The following is a 15,340-nucleotide window of genomic DNA, read 5'->3' as shown; positions in this document are numbered from 1 at the left end:
CTGAAAGATCACTACCAATACCTATACCCATTTCCTCCATTATCCTTCAGACTTTGGGCTATAATCCATCTGATCCAGGTGATTTATCCATCTTCAGACCTTTCAGCTTCCCTCGTACCTTCTGATTACTGATGACTACGACACTCACTTCTGCCCCTAACTCTGCAAATTCTGCTATGCTGCTGGTGTCTTCCTTTATGAAAATTGATGTAGAGATACCTATTTAGTTTGTCTGCCTTTTTTTTTGTTCCCTTTTACTACTTCTCCAGCCTCATTTTCTAGCAGCCCAGAGTCCACTCTTGCCTCATTTTTATGTTTTAGATATCTAAAGAAACCTCTTGCAATCTTATTTTACGAGCCAGCTTACTCTCCGACTTTATCTTTTCTCCTGTTATTGCTATTTTTATTTGCTGCTGGTTTTTAAAAGCTTCCAAATGCTCTGGTTTCCCACTAATCTTCACCACATTATATGCTTTTTCTTTTGCTTTTGTGCCAGTCCTGACTTCCCTTATCAGCCATGTTTGCTTCATCCTCTCATTAGCATGTTTCTTCTGTGCCTCCCAAATTACCCCCAGAAACTCCTGCTATTCCACTGTTTTCCCTGCTAGGCTCCCCTTCCAGTCAACTGTGGCCAGTTCCTCCCTCGTGTCTTCAATTGTAAAACTGTTGCATCAGATTCCAGCTTCTCCCTCTCAAACTGCAGAGTGAATTCTATCATATTATGGTCAATTGCCCCACAGGACTTCCTTCACCTTTAAGCTCCCTAATCAAGTCTACCTCATTACGCATCACCAAATCCAGAATTGCCTGTTTACTAGTGGGCTGTACCACAAGCTGCTCCAAAAGCCCTCGTGTGGGCATTCCATGATTTCTTTTTCTTGAGATCTGCTACAATTTCCACTTGCATTTTGAAGTCCCTCATGATCACTGTAATCGTATCTTTCTCGCAAGCCGTTTCCATCTCAATTTAATTTCTTCCCTACATCCTGACTACTGGTAGGAGGCCATTAGGCTTTTTTTTGCTCCACGGAGATTTTATACCTCATATCACTAAATTTTCACCTGAAGAAAATTGCAAATTTCTTTCAAGTACAGTTGGAGTGATTTGATTAGGCACTTTCTGTTCAGTACAAGTTGCCAAAAACAAATGAGCGATTTAATTACTCTCTATCCTGTTGCATATTCATTCTTCATTGTTACTTATTGACTAAATCAGACAGGTTTCAATGTATTCACATTTAGTTAAGCAGGCATTTGGTTGATGATTGAATGAACAATTCCTCATTTTAGTCAATCACAATTATTAACTCTAAGGAAATGGTGTCTTAAGAGTGCTCTAAGCACCCAGAAGAGCTGGAGAAAAACAGTTACTTTTAGAGTCCTATATACTCTACAAAACCTTCGAGTTTCTTCAGCAAGTTCTGTTTCAATTTCAGATCTCTAGAATCAGCAGGTCTTGGCTTTTACTTGAAGCAATAGGATGTGCTGGATATAGATTTTAAAACATCTGACAGTAACTTGCAGTGGTGCTTCTATAAGGCATGTTTTGTTGCTAAAGTGGTGCAAGTAACCTTGTGGCATTATAATAAACTGTAGTTTTCTGAATACTAAAATTTGCTTGGGATGATACTTGGTTGAAGAAACCAATTGATCACTATATGATAATGGATGATGGAATAAACATTGCAAAGTTTCTGAAATGTAGGTTGAACAAATTACAGATTTTTCTAATCCTCTCTGGCCATGGGTGGATTCAGAGGACTGGAGGACAACTAATGTTACATTATTGTGCAGTCATAGGGAGTCTGTTGGACAAAAATCTGAGGGCCGGGATTAATCGTCACTTCGGGAGATGTGAAATAATTAAAGGTAGTCAGTATGGACTTCAAAAGGCTTTTCACAGAGTCTCACATGGGCTATTAAGCTAGGAACTCAAGGGATCCAAAGTAGAAGAACACAGTAAACCAGGCACCATCATGATGTGGATAAATCTACGTTTCGGGTATAAGTCGCCTTCAAGAATAGAGGTGGGGTGGGGGAGCTGCAGATAAAGAGAGGGGGAGGGTTGTGAGTAGGGAGAGGGACAGAGTGGTGAGGTAGTGATAAGTGAATAAAGGTGGTGGGTATGACCTGGTTCATCTATGGGAGGAATAAATCTGGTTGGTAGCTGGAAGGGAGGAGCTGGGGCTAGAAAAGGAGTCTGGGATGGGTGGGATGGTTATTTGAAATTGAAGAACTCGGTGTTGAGTGCTCCAGGCTGTATACTGCCTTGGCGGAAGATGAGCTGTTGTTCTTCCAATTTGCAGTCTGATTCAATGTGGCTATGGAGGAAACCGAGGATGGACATTTTGGAGAGGGAGTGGGAAGGGAAATTGAAATGGGTGGTGACCGTGAGGTCAGGCTGGCCCTTACAGGCCCTGTTGTACCCATCACCTGTATTCACCTATCACTACTTCACCACTCTGCTCCTCTCCTCACCCATAACCCTTTCACCACCTCACACTCCCTTTTTCTGTAGCGCCACCTAACCCCACCTTTATTCCTGAAGAAAGATTATACCTGAATTGTCCTCTCCTCCAATTCCTGATGCTTCTGATCCAAATTAGCTTTGTGGCAGTAAGTATATAATGATGGTGTAAGGGTCTTTTTGCGACTGGGCATTTGTGTGTGCACTGGTATACTGCAGAGTTTGGTGCTGTGCCTGTTGATGTTTGTGGTGTTCATTAATGATCTGGACATGAATGAAGGTGGTATGATCAGTAAGTTCAAATGCCATGAAAATTATTGTTGAAAACCCATGACTACCGAATGATATAGATAGGCTGATCAGATGGTATGAGCAATTGTAAATGGAATTTAATCCTGAAAAGTGAAACATGATGCATTTTGGGATGACTAACTAGGCAAGGATGTACATGTTGAAGGATAGAACTCAAGGGAAGTACAGAAGGTAAGAGGCATCTTGGTGTGCATGTCCAAATACCCTTGAAGAGAACAGGACATATTGATAAGATGGTTAACAAGACATATGGGATACTTGCTTTAAGAGTCGAAGCTTTGAAAAATTGAGCAAAGAATTTATATTGGAGCTGTACATAATATTTGTTTGGGAGAAAGTAGGACTGCAGATGCTGGAGTACCAGAGTTGAAAAGTGTGAAGCTGGCAATGCAAAGCAGGTCAGGAAGCATCTGAGGACCAGGAGAGTGGATGTTTCGGGTATAAGCCCATCATCAGGAACATTAATTTGGCCATTGCTTGAGCACTGAGCAGTCTTGTTTGCCACATTATCAGAAGGCGGCAGGGGAAGTTCATCAGGATGATGCCTGCTCTGGAGCAATTCAGGTATGAAGAAAGACTGAAAAGGCTGGGGGTGTTTTCCTTCAAGGAGAAATTGCTGTTGGAGGAGTATGAAGTTATTGGTGGGGGCGGGGGATAGATATGTAATTGGGGAGAAACCTTCCCCTGATGTAGAGGAATAAATATCCAGAGGGTGCAGTTTTAAAGTAAGAAGCAGGAGGTGAGAGGGGATTTGAGAGTAAATATTTTCACCCAGATAGTGGTGGGTATCTGGAACCTGCTGTCTAAAAATGGTAGAGACAGAATCTCTCAAGTCTTGAAATGCTATAAGACACAAGACAATCAGTAAATTGCTAGAAAATGGGAAGAAAATAGATAGATAGTTAATGATTGGAAAGGACACAATGGGCCAAAAGGGTTTTTTCTGGACTATAAAAATCCCATGACTCTACTTAATGCCTTTCCCATTCTCTACATTTGACATTAATATTTTAAAGATATCTAAAATACCATGGTGTAAAAAGAAATTACCAAGTGGTATCGTTTCTTTTCTTTTAATTTAGTGCTGAAGGGCAGCTAAAATCCATTTGATTGTGTCTGCTATCCATTACAGAATTTTGAAATGATTGATATTATGTTCTTGGTTTTCATCGACTGCAGCAGTAACACACGAACATATAAACAAGGAGCAGGAGTAGGCTGTCTGGTCCTCAAAGGCTGACCACATTCTCTTCTTCATTTTTCTTTAGCAGTCCCTTAGAGTTGAGGATGGCTTGCACCACTTGGGTGGGTTGGGGGAAAGAAAGAATGGGACAGAAGGGAAGCCACAGACTGTGCTACAGGTGGGACAGATGGTGTTTGAGAAGGCGGGTGGGTGGGCATTATTTCTGCTGCTTGTGCTTGACTTACACATTCTCCAATAAGTAGTAACATTTGATGTGGTTGGTGCCTTTGTGACTATTTCTCCAGTTTGTGTATTCTCAGGCAAGCGGTTTCTGTGTGTCCATGGGGATATTGTGTTTGTTTAGCGAAGCTTTCAGGATGTCCTTGTACTGTTTCCTCTGCCCTCTTTATTATTGCAGAGTTTGAAGTTGAGCTCCTGTTGCTTCAGGAGTCTTGTGTTGGACTTGTGGATAATGTGGCCTCCCCTTCATACTTGCAAATCCATGACCAGTACCTCGATACTGGGGATATTAGTCTGGGAGGTGCTCTTTGCGGGATTTTGTGAAGATGATGCTGGTGATAACTCTCCAGGGAATTGTAGAGTTTGCTGTACATGGTCAATGTTCTGATGCATAAAGGAGGGTGACAGCTAAGGTTGCTCTGCAGGTAGACAAGCAGGAGGTTGGAAGAATATAGAAAGCCAGGCAGCGTCAGGAAGTGGAGAAGTCAACGTTTTGGGTATAATCTTTCTTCAGAATTAAGGGGAATGTTTATTCCCATTTACCATATCTATGCTCTCCACCATCACCTACCCACCCCCCACCCTCCCAAAGTCCTGAAGAAGGGTTACACCTGAAATGTTGACCTCTTCACCTCCTGATGCTTCCTGGCTTGTGGTGTTCTTCCAGCCTCTTGCTTGTCTACCTTGGATTCCAGTATCTGCAATTTTTTTCTCTCTAACCAAGATTGCTCGATAGACAATAAGCTTATTCTTGGTGTGAGGCCTTGCAATTATCACTCTGTTCCTCACGCATCCAAAGGTCACACTGGTGTTTTGGTGTTGATGTTGAATTTCATAGTCAATGTCTACTCACACGAGAAAGAAACTCCAGAGATAAGATGTCGTGTAGGGGCTCACCTTGAATTTTGATGGTTGGGGGTGGTAGTGTTGTCTAGCAGAAGCTATCTTGTAGAGAACCTTTGTTTTCCAGATGTGTGGTCTGAGGCCAGTTCTATCATATTGGTGAATGCGTTAAAAATGACTTGTGGCTTGAGTTCTGAGTATGTGCACGCAAAGGTATGTCTGTGTGTTGCAGCTGGTTGACAGAAATTTGAGTGGTCTTAGTTCTAGCCTGGAGGTGTCAAAGATTGAACAGTTTCCCATTCGTTCTGTAGGTTAACTTCACTCTGGTAGTGTCTTCCATTGAGGGAGGAAGATGGAGAAGAGTTTTTGTGCAACGCCGCAGTCTTGTTTGATTCAGGTTTGCATTCTTATTGGGTCTGTGGTAGATCTGTTCATCAGAGTTGCTTGTCAAAGACTAAGAGCCAATCTATGCCTGCTGAAGAGAGCACTTTGAGGATCTCATGAACCAAGACACGGCCTTTGATGCAAGTGCTCTCAACTCAATCACATAACACGTTACCCTTCACATTCTGAGTGCACCTCCAACCTGTTGTGAGATTGAAAAATTCATCCAATAGCAAAAACAAATGACAAGGCTTTCTGAAATCCTTGAAGTACCAAAATATAGCGGAGAGGCACTATTGACTTGAACCCATGAACTCATCTTCTTGTCTTGGAAGGAAGATAGCATGCCAGGAGATCTCTGAGTCACCATAATTGTGACCATTTTGAAAAATGACATTACTCTGAGTGGAAATTAGAGGGATACTGCCACTCTCCATCACAAGAAAGGTCGTCTTGAGAATCTTCTTTAACTATCTCCTCACTGTTGCTGAAGAGCTCCTCCCTAAGTCTTAATGTGGCTTTCGCCTGTCAAAAGACACAGTGGAATGATTTTCAGTGTGTGACAAATCCCAGAAAAGTGCAGGGAACAGCACCAACTTCTGTCTGTGGCCTTCTTCTAACTCTCAAAGGCATCCAACTCTGCCAACTGTAATGGATTGTGGGATATGCTTCCCAAATTTGGCTATTTGCAAGAATTTGTCACCATCCTCTGCTTGCTTCATGGTGACATTCAAGTGGTGATGTCCACCATTCAATAAGATCATGACTAATCTGATTTACTTCACATTCCTGCTTATCCCTGATGAACTTTCATCCCTTTACTATCAAAACTCTGCCTTAGAAATAGAGTTGACCATTTGAAACAGACATGAGGTGATTTTTTTTTTTCTCAGTGGGTTATGAGGTTTTGAAACTCTTTCCACTGCCTTTGAAGGTGGGGTGGATAAATTGTTGGTAAACAAGGCATGAGGGGGTTAGTGGTGCTAGGTTGAATGTGTATTTGTGGTTACAATCCGATCAACCGTGATCTTATTAAATGGTAGATTAGAGTTGAGGTGCCAAATAACCTATTTCTGCCCCTTGTTCGAATATTTGTATCTGAGTGCTGTGTAGTCTGTCACAATTCGAATTTTTTTTATCCTTACTGTCAAAATTTACAATTTCGCATTTTCCCACACTATAGTCTTTTTGCGAGGTCTTTACCCCTCACACAACCTACCTATATCTTTAAATATCCTCTTTAGTCCTTTTCACAACTTTGGTTTCCTAACTGACATTGTGTTATCTGAAAAGTTTGCAAGTGTACTTTGAGTCTCTTCATCCAAGTCATCTATATAAATTGTTAAAAGTTGAGCCTGCCAACTGCTCCCTGTAGCACACCATCTTACCAATGAGAAATTGCCCTTTCATGCCGACTCTGTTTCCTGTTAGCTAGCCAAACTTCTGTCCTTGCTGGTGTTGCCCCTATGCTCTATCCATAGCAGATATTTGTTGTGATGGAATGACTAAATGAATCATTCTACACTCAGGTCCACTTCCAGCATCAGTTTATTGTTTACATCTGTGGGATGAAAATCTCTGGCAGTGCAGAAGTGTCTCCACTGAACAAAGAGAAACATACTTTTTTTATGCATTTGTTTTTAGTCCACCTTTGCCTGTTACAAACCAATCATATTATTAATTGATTGCATACTCGTCCAATCAGGTTAACCATATGACTCTGTGATCAGTCGATGGACAGCTCTAAGTTTTCCCATTATCTTATGATGTTTACCAGACCCTCATATCACATATTCTCGGGCCTCCACAATATATCTTATTCATCACATTTCAGGTTGTGCTCCTATACCAGTTATTCAGTACTCCCTGCTAAAGGGAATTCTGCCTGAGACTGAATATCCACAGAAATACAGTTAAATTCCTTAATGTCTGTATATTTAAAACTCAATTTTTAACATATATAACCTGTTCAAAGTTTGTGCGAAGATTTGTAGCTCGGGTGCTCGTTGTTGTGGTTCTGTTCGCCGAGCTGGAAATTTTTGTTGCAAACGTTTCGTCCCCTGGCTAGGCGACATCGTCAGTGCTTGGGAGCCTCCTGGGAAGCGCTTCTTTGATGTTTCCTCCGGTGTTTATAGTGGTCTGTCCCTGCCACGTCCGGTTGTCAGTTTCAGCTGTCTGCTGTAGTGGTTGGTATATTGGGTCCAGGTCGATGTGTTTGTTGATGGAGTTTGTGGATGAATGCCCTACTATCATAGGGCAAGCCAGACAGAGAACAGCCAGGGAATTCCTAGAGGCATGGCATTCATCCACAAACTCCATCAACAAACACATCGACCTGGACCCAATATACCAACCACTACAGCGGACAGCTGAAACTGACAACCGGAAGCGGCAGGGACAGACCACTATAAACACCGGAAGAAACATCAAAGAAGCGCTTCGCAGAAGGCTCCCAAGCACTGACGATGTCGCCTAGCCAGTGGACGAAACGTTTGCAACAGAAAGTTCCAGCTCGGCGAACAGAACCATATATAACCTGTGTCTACGAATACCTGGGGGTCTTAACTGTTGCAAGTCAGACCTTTCCCTTCTAATCAATGATCAATACCAGATTTTGGATCAACCTGGTATGAACACTTCTATCAATATTTTTCAAGGATGTTTCTTAGCAAATTGTCTCTGTACTGGCAGCAGCTGCATTTTGCTTCTATTCAATAGGACCCTTTTCATTTTCTATTTGCAAGACTCTTTTGTATGCTATCCTAAACTTGTTACCTTGAGTATACTCCTTCTATAAATGCTACCATTGCTTTGGCTAATAATTTAATTTTAAATATCAAACTAGACAAGCTGCTATTTCAGTTAAAAAATCTTCCTGAGCCACTGTCAAATCAGAACCACTTTCAGTCATTTTATGCTGCTTTAGACATGGGCAGCCTTCGCATGTTCCTTTCTCAAGCACCTTCAGTAAATTGGTTAAATGTTATTTCCTCTTCAGAAACCCATGCTAATTCTGCCTGATTAATTTTAAACTTTTTCAAGTGCACTGCTATAAGATCCTTAGCAAAAGTCATTTAGAATCTGTTATTAATCTCCAAACTTGGGTGTTGCTTTATCCTGTTCTGCTCCAAAAATATGTTTCACTAGAAAATATGTTTCAAGGAACATATTCAGAAGGTTTTCATGTTACTTGCTTGGTATTTCAAATATGATTTGTTGTTTCAGGTTTTTGATAAAGAAGTGAAAAGCTATGTTTATATACTGGAAGGCAGCAGTCAGAGAAACAAGATGCAATTGCCGAAGGACAGCAAACAGTCACGTAAGTGATTGAGCAACTTTTTCAAAGTGACCTGTTTATTATCACTTGCACATGATGTATACAGAATAACAATTAAGGTAGAAGCTTGAAACTAATAGAAAAGTCATAGATGTCTACACTTTATCCGTATCTAACTATTTTGTTTAATTATATTTGAAGGTACTTTTATGTTCTGTTCAAGAGAAATCATCAGCAGTGTTTCAATGATGAGTTATCTACATGAGAAGAAGGAACTTGCAATTAAATAACAAAGGGTTTATAACTTTGTTAATGAAGGAGAACCATTACTTAATACGTGAAAGATATATATATATATCTATCTATCTGCAGAGCATGTTTTCAAAGATACTCTTTAAATAAGAAGATGCAAATTCTGCATTATATTAAAAGTTAGAAATTATTAATTTGCCATTCTTTTATTTAGGAAAAGATGCAGACAAATACACATGCATTTTTAAAAACAATTTGTTGTGACTTCATCAGTCAGAAATGATAGTGAAGGTTGGAGTTATATGAAATTAAACCAAAGTGTGTTGAGTTGTTTATGCCACCGGATGCAGACTTCCAATCACAGAAATACACCTTGACCATTGCCCTCTGCTTCCTACCACCCTGTCAATTCTGTGTCCAATTTGCCAAATTTTCTTGGATTCCCATGGGCTCTTAGCTTCATACCCCCTTATCCCATGAGGACCTTATCAAAAGCTTTGCTGAAGTCCTAATAAACTACATTGAGTACATTGCTTTCATCAATGCACTCGGTTACCTCTTTGAAAAATTCAATAAAATTATATCACCTGTGACCTCCCCTTACCTAACCATGCTGTCTATTCTTAATTAATACCTGACTCTGAGTGTAGATTAATTCTGCTCTGAGTTGCTTCCAGCAGTTTCTCCACCACTAATTTTGGACTGATTTCCTGGTTTATCTCTTGCTTTTTTTCTTGAATAACACCACATTAACTGTCCTCCAGTCCTCTGGCACCTCTCCTGTGGTCAAAGAGGAATTGAAAATTATTGTCAACACACCTGCTACTTCCTCTTTTTCCTCACTCAGCAGCCTCGGAAGCATTTTCATCTGACCCTGAAGATTTATCTACTTATAAACCTGCCAGATCACTTAGAACGTCCTCCTTAGAACATGTATGCTTATAGCTTTAAGTATATCACAGTCCTTCTCCCTTCAGTGCTTAAACCTTAGCTTTTGACTCTGCTGAGGATGTTCGGACAACTTGGATTCCGACTTTAGATTCTTTGTTTCTTTCCTTTTTTTGTTGGATTGATCTTCATATTGTTTATTTCTTTTTTCTGATGTGTTTCACATACCAATTCATTCCTTATTTCAGCACAATCTTTGTTTCTTCACTGTATCTCTTTTTGGACATTGGCACCACTGAATCTTTTATTTCTGAGGCCAATAAAAAAGGTCACAATGATTCATTTTTCTTGCATAATTATTCCCATTGCATTACACCTTTAATGAAAAAGAGAGAACTTTTCGCAAAGTTTGAACAGGAAACATAGCTGAATTCTGACAACACAAAGTTTACTGAAGTAAATTGAATACAAGTGAAGCAGGAACAAATACAAGTGTTCACAAAATTGGGGGTGTAGTCGACAGCCCAGAAGGTTACCTCAGTACAATAGGACCTTGACCAGACGAGCCAAGGAGTGGCAGATGGAGTTTAATTTGGATAAATATGAGGTGCTGCATTTTGGAAAGAAAAATCTGGGCAGAACTTATACATAGGTATGATCCTGGGGAGTATTGCTGAACAAAGAGATCTTGGAGTGCAGGTTCATAGTTCCTTGAAAGTGGAGTCGCAGGTAGATAGGATAGTGAAGAAGGTGTTTGATATACTTTCTTTTATTGGTCAGAGTATTGAGTATAGGAGTTCGGAGGTCATGTTGCAGCTGTACAGGACATTGGTTACGCCACTTTTGGAATACTGTGTTCAGTTCTCGTCTCCCTGCTATAGGAAGGATGTTGTGAAACTTGAAAAGGTTCAGAAAAGATGTACAAGATTGTTGCTAGGGTTGGAGGTTTGAGCTACAAGGAGAGACTGAATAGGCTGGGGCTATTTTTTCTGGAGGGTCGGGGCTGAGGCGTGACCTTCTTGAGGTCTATAAAATCATGAGGGCCTTGATAATGTGAATACCAAGGTTGTTTTCCCAGGGTAGCAGAGTTCATAACCAGAGGGCATAGGTTGAAGGTGAGAATAGAAAGATTTAAGAAGAGACTTGAGTGCCAACATTTTCAGGCAGAGAGTGCTGCGCATATGGAATGAGTATGTGGTAGAAGCTAGTACAATTACAACATTTAAAAGTCTTCTGGATGGGTGTATGAATACGAAATGTTTATGGACCAAATGCTGGCAAACGGGACTAGATTACTTTAGGCTATCTGTTCGGCTTGAATGAGTTGGACTGAAGGGACTGTTTCTATTCTGTAAGTCTCTATGACTCTAATTCACCATGATGCAAACTGATAAATAAGAATGACCTTTAGGGCAGTTTGATCAGATTCATAATGCATTATCAATTATAAATGGATACAGTTTGATGTAATTAGGTTGTCTATATGTTAGTCCTTGAGAGATATCACACAGAGAGTCTGGTTACTTTTGAGACAGATATCTTGAAGTTTATGAATAGATAATTGTACAAATGCAGTCTTGATTCCTTATACTGCCATTACATTATGTGTATAATTGACTGGAAAACTGTTCAGTCAATTGATTGTACAGAGTTATTTGGAGATCTTTTATACTAGAATGTCACGTGATGTCATTCAGGTGTCTTAAAATCCTTCTGTCTTTGAGATTTGTGCAATAATACAACATTTAAGAATCTTGAAAGATATTGGACAAAGATGTGAAAAGTTTGATTCTGAGGAATGGGAACATTGGTCAAGGATAAATAACTACAGCTACTGTAGTTCTGCATTTGTCATCTAAGCACCTCAATACTTGTTAAAGTGTCACAATGTGAAGACATTAATAATGTTTTCAGTTAATCACCATGTGTCACTTCCATGGCCTTAAATGGCCACAAAAAGATCTGCTTTATTTAATCTCACCTGAAACATCAACCCTGGTTTCTTTCCATAGAAGCTGCTCCACCTGCAAAGTTTACTTTTGAACCTTTTTTGGGTTTTGTATAAAATTTCCAGCATCTGCAGTATTTTGCTTGTGTTTAGTGGTATAAAAGATATTTTCTTCGTATGTACAAATTCCCTGTGACCCTGGTCACTTTACCAGGATTATGTTACCGACATTATTCAGTTTTCCCTGAGTTTCGCAGCCATAGCACCTTTTGCACGTTTGAACAATGAGAAACATACTTAAGGATGAATATTTTAAGGATATTTTCACCTAATCAGTTTGAAATTGGGTCCTGGAGGTAAAATCACAATTTGTAAACCAATAACTCTTCCAAACTGGTAAGCACTGCCTCTTGAAGGACATAGGCAGCCAATATCTGGGAACACCACCATCAGCAAGCTTCACTCCATGTCACTCACCATCATGACTTGGAAATTTCTCACTTTCCTTCAGTGTTGTTGAATAAAAATCCTGGAACTTTCTCCCTAATGACTTTGTGGGTGTTCCTACTGCAATGATTCAAGAAAGCAACTTACCCCTACTTTTTTCAAGGACAACTAAGGCTAGGCAATAAATGCTGGCCCAGCCAGCAACTCTCATATCATGTGAATACAAGAAGTGGAAAGTATCACAAATTGCTGGAAAGGTGCAAAATATTTAATTCTGAAATTAAAAGGATTTTAAAGTCACAATTAACTTAGAATAATCTTGTGCTCAAACGAATAAAAGAAATTATTGTAAAACGTAAGAGATGCTGAGTTTTGAAACAGTGCGATGAAAAGTGTTGTCTTTAGTGTGGGTCTGCGAAGATGTTCAAAATAACTTATTTTGCAAAATTATTTAAGTTATTTGTAAGATTGGAGGAGAATAGAGTGTTGAACTGTAACTTTTAAACAACTTGTCTAGCATTTTTAACCTAATGAACTGTCCTAAGGCACTTCACAGGAGCATTCTAAAACTGAGTATGATACTGAGCAACACAAGGAGAAATTAGATTAAATGAGCAATAGTTTGGTCAAATAGGTAAGTTTGAAGATGTGCATTAAAGGAGGAAAGCAAGATAAAGAAGTGAAAAGGAATAGATGTGTGGTGCCAGAGCTTTGAGTCTGTGCATCTGCAGGCATAGCCACTCACCTTGATCAAAATATAACTATGTTTAAACTTTAACTTTTATTGTATTTCATACTACTAAGTTTTGGTGTTTTATTAGTGATGGCACAAAAATACACTGGAGCCTAAGAATAAATATAATACAAATAGGCCAAACAAATTCAGTTTACTATTTCTGTTCTATGACGTTTACTTTCACTAGTCGTTGTGAGATTTTTGTTTCCATGCTGTCATTTTTGCAAAAGACTTTCGTAATGTTCATGGAATTTGTTCATGGAATGCCCTGCCAGTAGCAGTGGTGGACTCTCCCTCTTTATGGGCATTTAAGCGGGCATTGGATAGGTATATGGAGGATAGTGGGTTAGTATAGGTTAGGTGGGCTTGGATCGGCGCAACATTGAGGGCCAAAGGGCCTGTACTGCGCTGTATTCTTCTATGTTCTATGTAATAAAAATGTTGGCAAAAACCAGGAAGGCAGATGAAGGTAGCTCCACTGAACTTACATGGTTGACTTGAAATTTTTATTTGTGGTATTTTCTTGCATTTACCTAACTAAAAAGGTTCAATAAATTCATAATACTTTTTTCATTTTATTATTTGAAACATAATTTCTTTTCAGCTCATTATTGTCATCAGACATAAAGGTAATATGCCTCATAATGAGCGCAGAGGCAATGATATTAGTGTCTAGACAATTAAATTGATTTTCATCGGTGCGTTGGCATTTGAACACACCAACTTTTGTGGGTCAGGCAAGGATTTGAAATAATTAGCAATTCCATAGGGATTTAGTGATGTTTTCTGACGATAATTGTGTTTTCAGAAAAGTATATGTAATAAGATGAGGAGATGCTAATGTGTGATTTGCCTGAGTAACAGTAAGTCTGAGTTAGGACTGACTTGGTTTGCTTGCATACTGTTTTCTATATCTGCCCCTGCTTTCAAGATGATCCATGTAAACAAAAGTATGCAGTAATAGAAGTGTGAACTGTTAGAGCTAGGGGCTAATGAAGAAAAAAAAATTACGTGTCAGAGGAAACTGATATAGAAGTAAAGCAGTTGGAATCTGAACAAAAAAGCTTTAAATTAGTCCAGTAAAGTAAAATAAGGGACAGAGAATGTGGCTTTTGGAGAATTGAGAATGTGGACCAGCAGAAACAATATCATTTTCCTCAAAAAAGGTAGCAGCATGTTTGTATACTGATCTGATATTACTTGTCCTATCAGCAATGCACAGATTTTATTATTTACTAGAAAAGAATGAAGTAATAACAATGCAATCTGTTTTATCATTATCCCCCTGCAATAGCATGTTGGAAATCAAGCCCATGATTCCTGAAGTCATCATGAAAACTTTAAAACAATTTTATCAAAGTATGCAAAATTCTGCTGTTTCCTGTCATTTAGACCCAGGTTAACAAAAAACATGGACCAGGTTTCTGTACTAACTAAGAATTGCTATTTATTACAAATAAATAGATTCTAACTGCGGGTAAACAAGTATGAACAGTTGGCATATATCTCTGCTAATTAAAACTCTCCATACACGTACATTCAGACTAAGAAAAAAAATTGATGATGTGGGTGGAGAGAAAAACTGGAAAGCGGTTCAATGGTCCCTGTGTACATGATTCACTGAGATAATTCTTTTGGCTTACCAGGAGCTGCTGCTACTTAATCTTTCTTCTCCAGGCTCTTTCATTGGCTTGCAAGAAGACAGTGACCGGTTTGCAACTTTTAAAGCATCTGACATGTCTATTGAAAACAACAGTTAATACAGCTTATGAGGAAAAATAAACTGGCTTTCTCAGGCTTTCGATTTTTGTACTCATTATTAGCGGCAGTACCTCCTAAATGTGAATGACTCTCTTCCACCCTCAGGGTGAGTCCATAAGTGGCTGCATAGATTGATGTGGCTTCTGCAGACTCTGCCACAATTGGGGAAGATGGTGGGGTGGGTGGGGCATTGCCGTGGCAGTGCGTCCTTAGGCAATTTTCGTCTGGCTTCTACTTTTTCCCAACAGCAAGTCTCTCAGTGATTGACGCCATGCCAGATGCTGCTCCTTTCACTTTGAATGGTCTTGGCCCAGTGATGCCCAGTTGTCTGTGGGAATGCCACATTTTGCCACTGAGACTCTGAGGGTGTCCTTGGAGTGCTTTCTCTATCCATCTGGAGTATGCCTTCAGTTTTGGAGTTGGGAGTACAGTGCCTACTTGGGGAGTCTCATGCTGATCTTGCAGACAACGTGCCGTTCCCAGCCCATCGCAGTCGATCAAGAGTGGTCAGTGACTTCTTGCAGGAGCTGTTGGCCTGGATGCAGATGCTGGTGTTGGTGCATCTGCCTTCCCAAAGCTCTCTTGACCATATTCTATTCTAC

At 39.8% G+C, this 15,340-nt stretch overlaps 1 protein-coding gene across 7 annotated transcripts in view; it reads left to right on the top strand.

Moving 5' to 3' along the window:
- cfap20dc (CFAP20 domain containing) overlaps positions 1-15,340 on the top strand; it is a 400,185-nt gene that overhangs the window by 21,279 nt on the left and 363,566 nt on the right. For 4 of the 7 annotated variants that reach the window (XM_087994372.1, XM_087994369.1, XM_087994374.1 and 1 more), the window contains one exon: positions 8,655-8,748. The exons of 2 other annotated variants lie outside the window; for them this stretch is intronic. In XM_087994372.1, coding sequence (XP_087850498.1) covers positions 8,655-8,748 — 94 coding nt within the window. Of the gene's footprint in view, positions 1-5,356; positions 5,443-8,654; positions 8,749-15,340 lie in introns of all 7 variants that reach the window. One more of the 7 variants, XM_087994370.1, reaches the window with a different exon arrangement.

The sequence above is a fragment of the Chiloscyllium plagiosum genome, unplaced genomic scaffold (assembly GCF_037043375.1).
Source record: "Chiloscyllium plagiosum isolate Xiang-an unplaced genomic scaffold, Cpla_swu_hap1 HiC_scaffold_14, whole genome shotgun sequence".
Classification (NCBI taxonomy): Eukaryota; Metazoa; Chordata; class Chondrichthyes; order Orectolobiformes; family Hemiscylliidae; genus Chiloscyllium; species Chiloscyllium plagiosum.
The sequence above is the reverse complement of the archived record's forward strand: the minus strand, read 5'-3'. Positions and strand labels throughout refer to the sequence as shown.